Genomic DNA, 17,296 nt, shown 5'->3' with positions numbered 1-17,296 from the left:
AGTCTGTAGACTCACAGAATCTTGAAATTTTCATGTCAAAGTAGAAAAGTCATGAGGACATGGGGAGGGGGAAGGGTAAGCTGGGACAAAGTGAGAGAGTGGTAGTGTATACATTGACATATATACACTACCAAATGTAAAATAGCCAGCTAGTGGGAAGCAGTCGCACAGCAAAGGGAGATCAGCTCAGTGCTTTGTGACCAGCTAGAAGGGTGGAATAGGGAGGGTGAGAGGGAGGGAGACGCAAGAGGGAAGAGATATGGGGATATATGTATATGTATAACTGATTCACTTTGTTATAAAGCAGAAACTACACACCAAAAAAAAAAAAAAAAAAAGTAGAAAAGTCAGAAGATACTTTTTTTTTCCTTTTTCTTTTTGGTTTCTAATTTTCTGGCCCTGTGACCACAGTTAATCAGTTACTCTCTCAAGGTGACCATCATCACTCACCTGCACTACAGCAACTGCCTCCTAACTGTTCTATTTTCTTTTTTGCTCCCTTCCCTTTTCCACACCATAACCAATATCTTTTTAAAAATGTGACTCAGATATCACTTGTATGCTTCGTATTATTTTTAGAATAAAATACAAACCCTTGGACATGGCTTATAAGGCTCTGTATTATCTGGCCCCAGTATACCTGCTCTGACCCATTTCCTACCACTTTTCTCCCTGCTCACAAGGCTAGGAAGAGATGGCCTCCTTTTTGTTCTTCAGTGGTGAGTAGCTCTTTCTTGCCTAGGGGTCTTGGCATGACTTGGAATTGTCATTGTGTAGTTTGTTCCTTATCATCACTCAGGACTAGGCTCAAACGTCACATCCTCAGAAAGACCTTACTTTACTTCCCTTCCTCTTGACTTTCAATCACACTGTACTGTTATCTGAAATTCCCTTATTTATGTGTCTGTTACTTGCTTTTCTCCTGAGTCCCTCAGTAGAAAGGACACGCTCCATAACTGAACTGATCTTCTCTGACTTTCTCTGTGCCGTAGGCCCAGTAGGTTGAACAATGTCTGGCCCACAAGAGAGCACAGTAAATAAAATGTTGAATGACAAAGTCATTTAACTTGGCAGGACTTCAGCTTCCTCATCCATGAAGTGGGGATAATTATACCTGCTCTGGACATTAGCAATAAAGACTAATGTTTACTAAATGTTTACACTGTGAAAATTACTTACATGCATATTCTCATTTACTGTTATGATTCCTATTTTACACGTAAGGCCGTTAAGTTTTAAAAAGACCAAATAACTGACCTAAGGACACACGGCCATAGTGAGGACCCGGGTATGAATGTAGAGCTGCTGTAACCTCAGAATCTGAGCTCTTAACCTCTACTTTATAGTTCCTTGAAAGATGCTTTCTTCCATTACAGCAAAATTGCCTATGCCGTCCGCCCCACGCAGGTCCTAGTTTGTCCTGTAGCACAACTGAAGAAAGCTATTACATCCCCCCATGCGTTTCTTTTCCAAGATGAACATCCCCATTTCCTTCAATCCTTCCTTAAATGATCCTCATATCCTGGTCACTATCCTCTCAAAAAACCAGTCGGACAACGTCTCTCCCGCCCCAGAACTGGTTAATTTTCACTGGGCAAATGGTTAAAGGACATCAGAGCAGTAGAAGCCGATTCCCAGGGGCTGGGAAAATGCAGATGTTCAAGTGTTCGAGTGGGCTGTGGTTAAAACAGGAAGACTTCCTGGGAGAGGTGATCGTCGAGCCGGAGCTCAGGGCAGTAATAGCGGATCGGCGGCCACAGTACCCCAGTCAAAGGACCGCGCGGGACAGCGGCCGCTGGGGTCCGCCGGGTCTAGACAAAGGCTGCTGGAGGTTAGGAAGATCGGGGACACAAACCCACGTGATGATGGCTAGCACGCGGAAGAACGCAAGTCGTTTTCCTAAAAGTAACTTAAATAGGTACTGGAGGGAAGCAAAGTGGGAGGAACAGTCAAGAAGCAAAACGCGAACTTACCCGGCAACCCGGCCTCCGTAGCCCCACTACAAACGCCGCCACCTGAGGAGCCCCGTAGCCAAGGCAGCGGCTGGCTCAACCCAGAGATCGCGAGACAGAGCAGGCCTCGCGAGATCTGGCCTCTGGCCTCTGACAGGCGGGCGTTCTTTCCGTGCCATGGGAGGGCTCTGGCGTACGGGATGGAGGCGTGTGGCTTTCTGCGGGTGGCCCTGGAACCACCCTGGGAACCCGACCAGGGCTGCGGAGAGGTTAGAGTCTTGTCTCAGGTCTGGGAGGAGCGGGACAGGGTATGCTGAGAGGGAGCTGAGACGGCTCGGGACATGGAGGCGCCCGAGCTTGGCGGTGCAGCCGCCGCGGCGGCCGAAGAGCACGAACCCCTTCACGCGCGCACAGGAGGAGGATTGGCGGCGGCGGAACAAGACCGTCCTCACGTATGTGGCCGCGGCGGCCGTGGGCATGCTGGGGGCGTCCTACGCCGCCGTGCCCCTTTACCGGCTCTACTGCCAGGTAGGGCCGGCGCTGCCCGTTGGGCGGCCCGTCTGGAGGGGCGGGGGTGCGGGCAGTTCCCTAGACAGCGATGCTCCACGGTGCCGTATTGGAGGGATGTCCGAGATTATCTACCAAAGAAAATCACTTTCTAAGGAAACAGGCCTTAGAAAGTGACTTACTTGCCCAAGGTCACCAAGAAAGTGACAAGGCTGCCGGTAGAACCCGAGTTCTTAAAGTGATTGTGCCTATACTCCACTGCCTAGTGAAATTCCCCGATCTCAGCTACACCATCGGAAAGGTCTGCAACCTGTACTACGGTATCCAGCGATCTGCCTTACCCTCCTGCTGTTCACACACGGGCCCACTTTTAAAATGTAATTTATGTTCATAACATTAATTCTGTGAACCACAGAAACCATGGTTTCTGTGCAAAGGTTAACCCTGGAAATGGGAGTGTGCTTGCTACTTGTAGTTAAACTGGGAGTAGCTTTTTATGCATACAAACTAGCATGAATTAGGACTTCGAGGCTTTCCCCCTTGTTAATATGTAACTGTAATGTCCTTACCCAGGGCTCCCTTTTAGATCAGAAACTCTAGTGCAGTGGTTCTCAAAGTGCAGACCCCAGGACTAGCAGCAGCGTCATTACCTGGGAGGGGAACTTGAGCGCAGATTGTTGGGTCCGACTCCAGAACTGTTGAATCAGAAACTCTGGGGGCAGGGCCCAGCAGTCTGTATTCAGTAAGTTCCCTAGCAGATTTTGATGCAGGCTAATGTCTGAGAACCACGGGCAAAGGCAGAGTTCACCTATTTCATATGTATTCTCCTAAGTTCTTAAGCAGTAGTTTGCTGCTTTGTCTGGGCATTAGGATCACCCATGGGGCTTCCTAAACAAACATGTCAGGGCTCCTGTACCCCAGAGATCCTGATTAGGAGACGTGGGTAGGGGTCAGGAATTTATGTTTTAAAAACATTCCATAAATGAGAGCTATACATTGGGTTCATTCAGTGAGTGAGTGATAGTGGTTCCCAAACTTTGTTGTACATTGGAATCACCTGGAGAGCTTTTCAAAATCCTGACACCCAGGTCACATCCCTAACCAATTAAATCAGAAGGTCTGGGAGTGGGAGTCAGGAAGGAGTAATTTTTTAAAGATTCCAATGCTCAGAAGAGTTTGGGAATCACTGGTTAACTGCTCTTTCCTGCCTCTATTGTTAATGCCTGGCTTACTTCTCCTGTCCTTATGAAGATTAACTTTTGCCTTTATTTTCGATAATGACTGAAACAGCAGAAATCTGAAGGACTTTTCAGTCTCTTAGTATCAGCATCTATGTAGGAAAGTGCTGTAGCGTGATTTCTGGAGGATGAGTGTAGAATGTGAATTAATTTTCATCAGAGGCCAGCCTGGACCAAGCATGAATCCCAGAGCTACCAGTTGATTAAGTCGTAAGCAGACCTGAATCTAAAACAGCAAGTGTAGATCACCCCAAACCACCGGTGAGTAGGCAGGGGAAGGTGGGTGGTTGATTTTATTCTTCAGGCAATATTTAACAATGTCTGAAGACATTTTAGGTTGTCACAACCTGGGAAGTGAAGGGGGGAGGGTGCTACTGGTATCTAGTGGGTAGAGGCTAAGGGATGCTGCTAAACATCCAACACTGCAGAGGGCAGATCCATTCCCCCACCACCACCAAAAAAACGAAAAACAAAGAATTATCCTCTCCTAAATGTCATTAGTTCCAAGATTGAGAAACCCTGCTCCAAACTGAAGTGAATGACAATATTTTATGCACCTGGGTGAAAGTGCAGGGCAGGAAAGTAAAAACAATTGTAATTTGTAATCCTAAACTTAAATCATAGTTGGATGTTTAGTAGTGACGTTTCCAAAAGAGCATCTCTTTTATTTTTGGAATCACGGAACTTTAGAGCCAAAAAATTAGGGATCATATAAACCACTTCATACACTGAGCTCATTTTATGAGTATGGAAAGTGTAGCCCAAAGAAAGTAAGATTTAGTTAGTTTTTAGAGCTAGTGACAGAACTAAACTGGAGCGCAGGACATTTTCTTTTCAGTGCCTTTTTCTATTGTTTAATTTCTCAAAGCATCACATTTACTAATTTGAAGAATCTGTATTCAAAGACTGCCTGTCAGAAAGAAAACATTCAGGAATCTTTATTTAAGTGACTCAGGTTCTTCAGGAAAACATCTTAAAACTTAGCCCTCTTGAGCAGAAGTATATACTTGTCTATTAAGCAAGAGTAAATAAAGGCTTGCCCTCTGATGTATCTTGTAGGGTTATAATGTAACTTCATATTGCATGGCAGCTGAGTGAAGCTGGTTGACTTGTGTAACAAGCTAAGATGGTAATACTATATTTTGCTGGGAGTCTTCACTAGCCTCAAATTTGGTATTTTTTTCCTAGTATAGTAACAGATTAATTATCTGGAGACCAGAATTCTGGCAACCTCAAGCATCAGAAGAATGATTTTTTTTAAGCATCTCTGATAAGGAAATAATTAATGGCAATGAAGATAGACAAGAAGTATCACAGATTATCCTGATGCCTCATGATTAGTTGATTCAGTGGCCAAAGAGATCAGGTTCTCTGATGAACTGGTAATATATATATATAAAAGATGTACTATACAAAAAAATACAGAAAAAAATTTACAAAAATATTTACCAACATGGAAAAATACTTATGATGCTTGAGAAAAGCAGACTACAGAAGTGAAGCTACAAACTAATCTGTGCTCTAAAAGTTATGGTATGAAAAAGGACCAGACAGGAATGTGGAAAAATGGAATTATTTAAACAGTTTATTGAAATGACAGTGTTGTGGGTAAATTTTATTTCTAATAATAGTTGATATGAAATATTAACAATAAGGGGATATATGTTTAATGAAAAGTTCAGCTAAAAATTCTGAGCTCTATATCAGTGGAGAGTCCGCTCTCTTTCAAATGATTCATTTTTGACCATGCCATATAACCAAGTGATTACTGAATAATATGACTTTAACCAATATAGGCCCTTGACACCCAAAAAGTGGTCAAACCATTGGCACATTCATAGGAAACGGCCAGTGATAGTATATAAACTTTGCTGCTACTGGATTATTAAAGTTAAATAGTTTTTAAAATTTTGTTTCATCTAATAAATAGGTCATCAGCACCTAAAACTACTGTATTATTGTTTAGCATATTATATTGTACCTTGTTGTCTTTTCCTAGACTACTGGACTTGGAGGATCGGCTGTAGCAGGTCATGCATCAGACCAGATTGAAAACATGGTACCTGTTAAGGATCGCATCATTAAAGTCACCTTTAATGCAGATGTGCATGCAAGTCTCCAGTGGAACTTTAGACCTCAGCAAACAGAAATATATGTAAGTCATTAAAGCAGTTTTTAAAAGATTGCTTTTTTCAATGTAAAAATTCTTTCTTTCATCGCTTACTGTTTCACAATTTAGGAAACATTCATCTAAACTTAATTTCAAAAACTGACAGATTCCATTACTGTAATCCTTTTATTCCTTCAGACTACTTTTTGACAGTGCCCTATATTCTGACCTAATGTAACAGGATATACTTTTAACTTTTAAGTTACATGGCATTATAATAAAAGTCAGTTTGGAACTATGGAAAATATCATGTTGTTATTAGAATCATATTAAGAATTCACTAAGAAGTTCTCTGGTCACTAATCTTGAGAGTAGGAGCAGCTGTCATGCTTTATAGTTGACTTTAACTCAGGTATAGATGATACAAGCAAAATGCTGAAAATCATTGGTTACAATGGAAAGTAGTTTACTGATTTACATCAGAAGTATCCCTGTCCCTTAAAGAAAAATTTAAGGATCTTTGAAGTAATCATGCTAAATAGTCATGTTCTATATCAGAAAGATTATACACCTTAAAAGTTTCCTATAATTGTGATTAGAGGATTTAACTGAAATTATCTCATGAACTGAATAGCCAGAAAAGCTTAATTGTAACTCTTATTGGAAAACCCTATTAATATTAGTGCTTCCCCAGGTTAGTAAGCTTCATTGAATCTCTTCGGTGATTTGAGGGTGTTATAGATTATGGTTCTTTCTGTTTTTGTTTTTGTTTTTTAATTACTTTATTTATTTTTGGCTGCATTGGGTCTTCGTTGCTGCACGCAGGCTTTCTCTAGTTGTGGTGAGTGGCGGCTACTCTTCATGGTGGTGCGTGGGCTTCTTATTGTGGTGGCTTCTCTCGTTGTGGAGCATGGACTCTAGATGCGCAGGCTTCAGTAGTTGTGGCACGCTGGCTTAGTTGCTCTGCAGCATGTGGGATCTTCCTGAACCAGGGCTTGAACCCATGTCCCCTGCATGGGCAGGCGGATTCTTAACCACTGCGCCACCAGGGAAGCCCTAGATTATGGTTCTGAATATTAGTTGCAATCACACAGTAGTATTCAGTGGTATTAGTTGCTAAATTGGTACATGCAACAGAGCATCCTTTGGACGTTGACTTCTTTTTTTTTTTTTATGTCTCATTTTACGTTGACTTCTTTAAAGCCTTGCAATTTATTTTATTCATTATTTTCTCTCAAAAAAAAAGTATTAGTGCTTTTTGGTTAAATAAAAGTTCTATTCTGTTAGTTTTACTCTGGTTTACGTTTACTCTCGTTGTAAACTAAGTTTAAGGTTGGTAACTTTTTTAAAAAAGAATCTTTAGTCAATTATATAATATTCAGGGATAAGTGTTAAGAAGTTAGGCTTGGCTTTTCTTACATCTTTATTGAAGTATAATTGCTTTACAATGTTGGGTTAGTTTCTGCTGTACAACAAAGTGAATCAGCTATATGTATATATATATATATATATATCCCTTCCCTTTTGAGCCTCCCTCCAACCCTCCCTATCCCACCCCTCTAGGTCATCACAAAGCGTGGAGCTGATCTCCCTGTGCTATGTGGCTGCTTCCCACTAGCTATCTATTTTACATTTGGTAGTGTATATATGTCAGTGCTGCTCTCTCACTTCGTCCCAGCTTACCCTTCCCCCTCCCCGTGTCCCTAAGTCCATTCTCTATGTCTGCGTCTTTATTCCTGTCCTGCCCCTAGGTTCTTCAGAACCTTTTTTTTTTTTAGATTCTATATATATGTGTTAGCATACGGTATTTGTTTTTCTCTTTCTGACTTACTTCACTCTGTATGACAGACTCTAGGTCCATCCACACTACAAATAACTCAATTTTGTTTCTTTTTATGGCAGAGCAATATTCCATTGTATATATGTGCCACATCTTCTTTATCGATTCATCTGTTGATGGACACTTAGGTTGCTTCCATGTCCTGGCTATTGTAAATAGTGTTGCAGTGAACATTGTGGTACATGACTCTTATTGAATTATGGTTTTCTCAGGGTATATGCCCAGTAGTGGGATTGCTGGGTCAATATGGTAGTTCTATTTTTAGTTTTTTAAGGAACCTCCATACTGTTCTCCATAGTGGCTATATCAATTTACATTCCCACCAACAGTGCAGGAGGGTTTCCTTTTCTCCACACCCTCTCCAGCATTTATTGTTTCTAGATTTTTTGATGATGGCCATTCTGACCAGTGTGATGTGATACCTCATTGTGGTTTTGATTTGCATTTCTCTAATGATTAGTGATGTTGAGCATCCTTTCATGTGTTTGTTGGCAATCTGTATGTCTTCTTTGGAGAAATGTCTATTTAGATCTTCCACCCATTTTTGGATTGAGTTGTTCGTTTTTTTGATATTGAGCTGCATGAGCTGCTTGTATATTTTGGAGCTTAATCCTTTGTCAGTTGCTTCGTTTGCAAATATTTTCTCCCATTCTGAGGGTTGTCTTTTCATCTTACGTTTTCCTTTGCTGTGCAAAAGCTTTTAAGTTTCATTACGTCCCATTTATTTTTGTTTTTATTTCCATTTCTCTAGGAGGTGGATCAAAAAGGATCTTGCTGTGATTTATGTCATAGAATGTTCTGCCTATGTTTTCCTCTAAGAGTTTTAGTGTCTGGCCTTACATTTAGGTCTTTAATCCATTTTGAGTTTATTTTTGTGTATGGTGTTAGATAGTGTTCTAATTTCATTCTTTTACATGTAGCTGTCCAGTTTTCCCAGCACCACTTATTGAAGAGGCTGTCTTTTCTCCATTGTATTTTCTTGCCTCCTTTGTTGGACACATTTTAAATAACTTCATCTGCAGATTATTGCTTGAAGACTTCAGACATACAAGAGGGCAATCCATAACTAAGTATGCATAAGAGAACATTGGTTCTCCACTGACATATGCAAGTAACATTTGAAAATCAAATGTTCTTGCGTAGTATTCACAATTTATTTTGCTGACCCTTAACGTTAGTTTAAATGAGGTATTATAGTCTGAAATGAAAATAATGACTAATTTAGGAGGGAAAGAAAGAGCCATGTGAGATTTAAGGATAATGTATATTTTCCTTAAAACAGGTAGTGCCAGGGGAGACTGCACTGGCATTTTATAAAGCTAAGAATCCTACTGACAAACCAGTAATTGGAATTTCTACATACAATGTTGTACCATTTGAAGCTGGACAGTACTTCAATAAAATACAGGTATAACTGAATGCAAACATTACAGAATGTGATAAAGGTACATGAAATTGTTTGATACTAAATCTATTTCAGTGTTTTTTTAGTAGGTACTAATTTTTTAAAGTTCATTTCTTCTAAACTTCAAACTGTTTGTTTCATTGCTTATAATAGCTATGCAGAGGTTGAGAGTCAAACCATATAGGTACCTGCTTTTTTAAGATTAGAAGAATTTGCTGATTCTTTTTTTTTTTTTTTTTTTAAAGAAATCTCCATTTTAATTTTTATTTATTAATTTATTTATTTTTGGCTGTGTTGGGTCTTCGTTTCTGTGCGAGGGCTTTCTCTAGTTGCGGCAAGTGGGGGGGGGGGGTCACTCTTCATCGCGGTGCGTGGGCCTCTCACTATCGCGACCCCTCTTGTTGCGGAGCACAGGCTCCAGATGCGCAGCCTCAGTAGTTGTGGCTTACAGGCCCAGCCGCTCCGTGGCATGTGGGATCTTCCCAGACCAGGGCTTGAACCCGTGTCCCCTGCATTGGCAGGCGGATTCTCAACCACTGCGCCACCAGGGAAGCCCAATTTGCTGATTCTTAATCCTTAAAGCAAAACTCAATCTGAGATAAAAGATGCTGTTATTCTATCACAGAATTTAAAGATTATAATTAACAGTATGCTTATTAAAGCCAATAAATGCATTAGTTTCTATTATAGGTAATAGAATAGAAATATTAATTAATGAATACCTTTCTATAACTTCTAGTGCTTCTGTTTTGAAGAACAAAGGCTTAATCCACAAGAGGAAGTAGATATGCCGGTATTTTTCTACATTGATCCTGAATTTGCTGAAGATCCAAGAATGGTGAATGTTGATCTCATCACTCTTTCTTACACTTTTTTTGAAGCAAAGGAGGGGCATAAGTTGCCGGTCCCAGGCTATAATTGAAGTCAGAACTAAGTCCTGCTTCAAATTTGTGATTTTTGAAAAATCATGTATCTTCTCAGAGGAGAAATATTTACAATAATGTGAAGCCTTCTGTTTTAAATTTTACATACTTATGGTTCTTTTTTCCCAACTAATTTACCCAACTTACAATGTGTAACTGTTCAAAACCATACTTAGAGTTTAAGTAGTATTAGAAGAAACTGCTTTGTTTCTTAAATATGTTGGCATGGACTTGACGGTTCAGCTTAATTCACTGGTCGCCTTTCAAATTATGAGCACTTCATACTTGTAGCAATGACGTTTTATTATTATTTCTAGAATAGTTGTTTACTACTTTCATTACGAACAGTCACTATTTTAAAAGCTCAAAATGGAAGAGGAATCACTAAGCCCTAACAGCTTGCCTAAAGATTACATTCTGATTTCAAATTTGACTGTATTTTTCCTTTAAGATCTAGGGCTATTTTACATTCAGAGTACTAAATAAGTACTTTGAAATTTCAGTACCATGAAATTTAAATAAAATGCATAAGTATATCTAGTTAGGTTTCTAGCATTTCTTGTGATAGTTCCAAGTCTCCAAATTTTAAAATGTTAAGTGGGATTGTGAAGATTTACTGACAGCAGAGTTCTTCTGAAAAAAGATGTATTAAACTGTTTTAATAGTAATTTATTTGTCATTGTAATTTATGACAAACCAAAGTACAATTTATTCTGAATGTTTTCCAGTAGTCTTTTTTCCAAAAAGAAAAAAAAAGGAGCATTTAGTATTATAAAGAATTATATTTAAAGGCAAACAGTGTAGAATCCAGTAACCTCTTGAGGGCACCTGAAAAATTAAACTACAATCATCAATGCTTTTACAATTCATAATCCTAAACAAGAGTATTATTTATGAAGAAGTGCAAATTGACTTTTACATTCAACTTTAGTTAAATGAAGGCACTCAGTATTCTTCCTGAATAATAATAGTTTTTCACATTTCATGCTTTCATCTGTTAACAATTATTTTGTAATGAAACAGTCTTCATCTACTCTTATCCCAGCTCTTGTGATGATTTCTAAATGTAGGAAGGTCTGAAACATAAGGTGCTACACTTAATCTGGTTGGCCTCAGTACCATGAATTTTTCTTCTGCTGAAGTTTTAAGTGAATATATGTTACAACCAAGTTCTTTTGAGATAAAGCTTGAGCTGCTGTCAGGAACCATAAATGTTACTCTGGAACTGTTACTCTTCTGTTTAAACTTCATTACTGCAGAGGAGAAATGTTCCACTGTGGCTCTGATGTTCTGGAAGGTCTTAGCTTCTGGGTCTCAAAACTGGACAGGGTCTACCTTTAGGAGAATTGGCACCCATAATATTGCTAGTGAGCTGGTCATCCACTTCCACCTGGAATAAAAAGAAGAGTCAACCATCTCCATCTTTTCCTCTTTCCCCATTCCTTGTAACTAGAGAGCCACAGTCTAGTAGAGGAAAGGTGGGAATGTACTACTTCCACGGGGGAGGGTGTGGAGGGAATAAATAAGGTTAATAGGTTACTGGTGGCCGTGTGCATTTATTAGTAAATAAATGGAATGATTAGTAAAGCAATAGAATCCAGACCAATCTAGACTAACAATGAATGGCTTCTACCAGTCCCAGCTAACAGGTATTAACTGCACATAAAAGACACATCTGATTCTAGTGCTAAGAAGTTTTTATCATCTGTTTTTGTTAGCATTAACATTTCTATACCATAAACCTACTTCTGCATTCCCAAGATTTATAATTTTTAGCTAACATGGTCACAAAATGTATTTCATTAGTGAACAATAGTTCATTACAATTTGAGTGACTCAGAGGAACTTGTGTAATAATATCTCACTTATCAGAGTGTCAGACTGTGATGGCCCTTACAAAATGTAAATAATAAATGCAGAAAGTGACAGTTACACTGAAATCATGTGGAATGTAAATTGTGTAAGTTGAAGCCTTTACCTCAACAGTCAGTGTGACTTTGAGCTCCTTTATGGTGGTGAACATCAATGTCTTCATAAATAGCTCTGAAACAAACAAGCCATAATGGCAAAAGGGTTATATATCAATTTCAATGTACTATTTTGGCTCTTAACTGCCAACAACTTAACTAAAAATCTGGTGCTATTTTAGGTGTTCAGGAAATCAGGCTGTATCAGTAAATAAAAACAAAGGTCTCTGTCCTGAAGCTTACATTATAACTTTCTTAGATCCTAATGCTGCTATTCCCATACATCTTATAAATATGTATCTTATGTAACCATTTTCCTTGTAATTTAATGAGAAATATGGCTCAAAATTTGGACAGTTTGCTTCCTGCTTTTAAAAAAAAAAGCAAAAATTGTTCAGCTTTCCCTGGCTTTATAAAAAACATTAAAAATTAATATTCTAGCTTATTTAACGTATGTTATTACAGTCCAAATTCCTGAGCTACCTTTAGCATATAACTGTCATCTTTGTGCTTTGTATATAGTCATTTTTCTATGACAGCCTTTGTTCAATTCTTTATATTTGTCTTATATATGTCTGTAGATAGAACATATCTATACCTAGAAATATGACATTAATATATACAGTATAACAACACATGGCTAAGGAAAAAAAATCTCATAAAAATCACAGCACGTTGAAGGCATGATCCCTAACCTCAAGTAGCCCCAGCATGGTCCAGAAATGTTAATGTTTTTCTAATAAGTTTTGTCTCTCGTTTTCCACAAAAGTATTTCAACCTCCTTCACTCTATTCAAATCTCTGATGCCCCTCCTCTCAGTCAGAAACCTCACATTTTAGTAAATTAAATGTCTTGATATGGAAACCTCCTCATGCTTCCAACACCAAATCTTCAAGTCTGTTTTCATCTGCACCATCATCTACTTCTATGATCCTATCTGTCTACCCCTAGCTTCTCAAACACCTCACCCATTTAGGTATCTCCCTTCCTAAATCTTCAGCCTCTCATTCTCCACTAAATCCTACCCCTTAGGATTCACAGATGTTCCAGCATCTCCCATTTTATAAAATAATACAGTCCTTTATCCCATGTCTACTTAATCACCTCAGTAATCCTCTAGCTCCCAGGCCACTTTCCACAATCCCTTCATGTTTAAGTTTCTATGTAAGTTACCTGTGCACTTATTGTCTACTTCATCTCTTACTTTTTAATGCACTGAAATTTGGTTCTGTCCCCATCAGTTTACCAAAATGCTTCTACTAAAATCACCAATGATTTCCTGTTACTTAGTCCATTATCAAGTGTTTGTCTTCAGCAATGTTTACCACAGTCGTGTACTCCCTCCTTTTTGTTTCCAAACTGCAATTTCCACATCTGGTAATAGGTTGTTCCCCGTTGCTCTCTTTGCTCTTGGCTTTTCCATTTTCTTGAATGTGCCCAAACTCTCTCCCCGCAGGGTCTTTGTATAAGTTGTTACCTGGGCCTGCAACACTGATTCCCAAACTTGTCACACTAAAAACTGCAGGTCTTAACCTTAACGTCACTTCTCAGGCTTTCTCTACCCTCATTTAAATCAGTTCTTTCTGTTATACACTGTCAAGTCGATGTCTTTCATGCCATTAACACAAACTGTAGATACATGTTTGCCTGCTGATTTAATTTCTGCATCCATACTAGATTTACCCTCCTTGAGTTTTAACATGATAAATTAGGCAGCAATCAATTTCCCTTGCACATAGACAGTGTTCAGTCGTTTGTCAAATGAATGAATCATGTGTATGTATATGTATATTCATAAGTACTATACTCTATGTTCTGCTGGAGTAGAAATTCTTAACCTGGGGTTCATGGACAACCAGTGATGTGAAAATCCCAGAACTTTTCTGCAAGATTTTGTGCTTTTCCTTAGGGAGAAGTTCCCTGGATTTCATGGAATGTTCAAAGAAACTGAGACACCCTACCCTCCAGAAAGTAAGAACTGTAGTGGTAGGGAATTCCAAAGCTTTGCCTTTCCAGCTTCTTACTATCTCTCTTACCTTTAATATCTATTGCAACACCACATCTACTTACAACAATCTCATAGTTAACTAAAATATAATAATATACTTTTCCGCTTCCTGTTTGCCTGGAGAAACTGATAAAAACATCCGGTTTCCAGACCGGATACCTAGTTTAACCAGTTTCTAATTCCTTAAACCACTAATATATTCAGTGATACTTTATCAAGCAGAATGACCTAGGAAAGTTTTACAATCTTGTTAGGAAAAAATATTTAATGAATTCCTAAGCCTATTAAGATTCATTCATAAATCATTCCAAAATAGATCACTACATTGAGGGTTTAAACCAGGGTCAAAACCTCAAATGCCTACACATGTCAGGCAGGTCAGATGAAGGTATGCAGTGGGCCAGGTGGGGCCTGGTGGTCTGCAGAAGCTGTCTCATCTTAAAGAGGCAGCTACTACGCAGCCCCAGGCTATTGCTAACACAAAAAAATGCTGTCGTATCGAAAAGAATCCAGAGGTCCAGATATTTTTGGAAATATCCCACTTTTTAACTGTTGGCAGTTAGTGTTTAAATGCATATTTAAAATTCACACAGGTCAAACAAAACACAGCTGCAGGCAAGATACAGCCTGCAGGCTGCTAGTTTCTAAACAGTGATTTCCATAAACCTGCTTTAATCATTTTAAACAATTTTGGGGGTAACCTTTAGTCAAAGTATATTAAAGCTCTAATGAGCCTACCATTCCATAAATATTTTTATAAACTGACCAATATGAAATCACAAAATAATGCTGCTTTAAGGATTCCAAGTTAAAAAGTAATTTTTACACTAATAATCCATTTTAAGCACACTGTTGTCATAGGTAGTAAAGATTAAAAACAAGTTCTTATATTAAGTCTTTTTTGGCATTAGTCAAAGAACAACTAAAATATCCCATCCATGTGGTACTTATGTCACCAATCAGTGAATAGTGCCCTTCTCAAGCTGGAGAGAACCTGACTTTCCTCCAAGGCATCTACAAGGAATATACTAATGCACATGATGGTTCTGGTTATTTCTTAATGTGCAACCCCAGCATTTTTATTTTTTAGTCACAAGGCTGAGAATAACAAGACCATTAAGAGCAACAACCTCCAAGAAAACCTCATAAGTCATTTTTAAATAAGGTCATTGATTTCTGCCAAGACCTAAACAAAGTTAAATGTGTGACCAAGTCCTGTTAGCTCTGCTACCAAAGGGAACCAAGACAAAAAAGATAATCATTTTGTAAATGACTTACTCTGTGGTGACAGCAGGAGCTAAGGGATCAAACTCCATTACCTCGTGGTAATTGGGTGGCTGGAAATCATTCTTTGTCATCGCTGTAAGCAACAAAAAGAAACACATTATGCTTTTCGAGGAGATACACACAATTAATATTCTCTTTATGACTTAGACTTCCGACAGAAGATCCTAACAAACACTGACAACCAGAAACAAGCACACTGGTGTTACAATGCTACCCCCAAGTACAACAAATCTATATATAACAAAAAGATTTCCAAACTTCGATTACAGGTTCATTTACCTCAGCACTCAAAATACAATATTCAGTGCAACACAAGCATTTTTACAATCTCCTAATGTCAGTCATAATGGTATCTGCCCTGAATTTATCTCATGTAGCTTAAAAATGCAAATGAACTCTAATTTTTCCTCTCTGTATATCTATTTTCAGTTACCAATAAATCTCTAGCAAATTCATACATTCTCACAAGTTTTCTTATTTGATGCAAATAATAAGGTGTCAAGTACCTGGATGATTGCTGGGCAGGGATGGCAGTCTCTGGTTTGATGGTGTTGCTGGAATGGTCTTTAGAGTAACTGGCTGTAGTAATACTGAATTTGAATATTCCGGAAACTGAAGAGAGCAGGGTGCATGTTCAAATAAACATTCTACATTAAGCTTTACTTTATAATTTAGATTCCTAGGCTTCCAAGTGGCAGTATTCCAAGAACCATATATTCTGAACTAGATAAGAATTAGTAATTATTAACTATTATTTTAGTTTTTAAGGTAATAACCCCTTACAAAATTTACTGCTTTTCTGTCTGGTTTCATGCCCATTGCACCTCATTTCCCATTAGAACACTATCTAACACCATAAAATGTAAACTTAAAAAAAATGTTGCTTTTTAAAAAAAGAAGCAGGAATGTATGGCTCAGACCAGAGTCTGTTGTTCCACACTGAATAAAACCTCGGCCTCAAAGGACAAAAAACAATATTAACCACAAAAAAGCATAAGGTGAAGATATCAAATCAGGACTTAAAGACAAAGATTAAAGTTTTAATTAGAAATATCTCTTTCTTCTTGTAATTTTCTTCATTCATTTCACAAATATGTCCTGGGCACCTACTGTATGCCAGGCTCTATAAATAAAGCAGGCCAAATCCCTGCCCTCCAGAAGCAGACAATCAACAAATCTAAACAGGTGTCATATAGCAAATGCTCTCAGGAAAAAGCATGGTAATGGGAGAAGAGAGGCTGGGGTGGGATATTGCTCTGACAGTCATAGTCAAGGGAATGCCTCACCACTGGGGACACTAAGCAGAGCCCTGATTCTGATGTGGGTCCTGTGATTAGCTAAGGTCTTATGCTCATATGGTCATATGCTCTGAAGCAGGGTGGTGGCCAGTGCAGTTGGAGAGGCAAGAGGTGCAGCTAGAGAGGTAGTGGGAGGGGTCAGAGCAGCATTTCAGGTTTTTACTGAGTAAAATGGAGTCAGGAAGAAAATCACAGGTGGTTTTAGAGCAGATGAGTAACATAATACAAACTTTACTTTTACAAAAGATTGCCATGGTGACTTCCCTGGTGGTCCAGTGGTTAAGAATTGGTCTTGCAATCCAGGGGACACTGGTTTGAACCCTGGTCAGGGAACTAAGATCCCACATGCCGCAGGGCAACTAAGCCCGTGCGCCACAGCTGCTGAACCCACGTGCCACAACTAGAGAGCCCACGCACTGCAACTAATGAGCCCACGTGCTCTGGAGCCTGTGTGCCACAACTAGAGAGAAGCCCACACACTGCAACGAAAGATCCCGTGTGCTGCAACTAAGACCCGACACAGCCAAAAAAAAATGAAAAAATAAAAAAGATTGCTCTGGTTTCTGTTTTAAGAATAGATTGTGTGATGGGGGTGGGGGTGCAGAGGAAGGTGAAGGCTGAAGCAGGGCAACACTCAGGGAGGCCTTGCAATATCCGTCTGATGGTAGCTTGAACTGGGATGTGGAAGTGGAGGTGGTGAGAAGTGGCTGGATGATGAAGTGGCTGGATATATTTTGAAGGTAGAGGTAAAATGGTAGAGG

The 17,296-nt window shown here is 39.1% G+C and overlaps 3 protein-coding genes across 15 annotated transcripts in view; 1 reads left to right on the top strand and 2 right to left on the bottom strand.

Moving 5' to 3' along the window:
- The window catches only part of STXBP4 (syntaxin binding protein 4), a 213,573-nt gene extending 211,490 nt beyond the window's left edge, over window positions 1-2,083 (bottom strand). For 3 of the 4 annotated variants that reach the window (XM_082371880.1, XM_082371882.1, XM_082371883.1), the window contains exon 1: window positions 1,974-2,083. The gene's annotated coding sequence lies outside the window, so the exon portion shown is untranslated. The remainder of the gene's footprint in view (window positions 1-1,973) is intronic. The other variant, XM_082371881.1, reaches the window with a different exon arrangement.
- The window catches only part of COX11 (cytochrome c oxidase copper chaperone COX11), a 54,812-nt gene continuing 39,579 nt past the window's right edge, over window positions 2,064-17,296 (top strand). For 2 of the 5 annotated variants that reach the window (XR_014238410.1, XM_082371889.1), the window contains exons 1-5: window positions 2,064-2,480; window positions 5,697-5,852; window positions 8,930-9,055; window positions 9,792-9,890; window positions 13,852-13,913. Coding sequence is in view for 4 of the 5 variants with exons in the window: in XM_082371889.1 (XP_082228015.1) it covers window positions 2,130-2,480; window positions 5,697-5,852; window positions 8,930-9,055; window positions 9,792-9,890; window positions 13,852-13,893 (774 nt within the window). In the remaining variant the exon portion in view is untranslated. Of the gene's footprint in view, window positions 2,481-5,696; window positions 5,853-8,929; window positions 9,093-9,791; window positions 11,908-13,851; window positions 13,914-17,296 lie in introns of those variants that run through there. The other 3 variants (XM_082371890.1, XM_082371891.1, XM_082371892.1) reach the window with 3 other exon arrangements.
- Window positions 10,630-17,296, bottom strand: part of TOM1L1 (target of myb1 like 1 membrane trafficking protein) — a 54,085-nt gene continuing 47,418 nt past the window's right edge. For 5 of the 6 annotated variants that reach the window (XM_082371886.1, XM_082371885.1, XM_082371887.1 and 2 more), the window contains 4 exons: window positions 15,744-15,849; window positions 15,229-15,310; window positions 11,954-12,018; window positions 10,630-11,365 (listed from right to left, as the gene is read on the bottom strand). In XM_082371886.1, coding sequence (XP_082228012.1) covers window positions 11,955-12,018; window positions 15,229-15,310; window positions 15,744-15,849 — 252 coding nt within the window. In that variant the 3' untranslated portion in view covers window positions 10,630-11,365; window position 11,954. Of the gene's footprint in view, window positions 11,366-11,953; window positions 12,019-15,228; window positions 15,311-15,743; window positions 15,850-17,296 lie in introns of those variants that run through there. The other variant, XR_014238409.1, reaches the window with a different exon arrangement.

The sequence above is a fragment of the Balaenoptera borealis genome (genome assembly GCF_965194805.1).
Source record: "Balaenoptera borealis genome assembly, chromosome: 20".
In the NCBI taxonomy this organism is placed as follows: Eukaryota; Metazoa; Chordata; class Mammalia; order Artiodactyla; family Balaenopteridae; genus Balaenoptera; species Balaenoptera borealis.
Note: the sequence above shows the minus strand (reverse complement) of the source record. Positions and strands in the feature narration are given on the sequence as shown.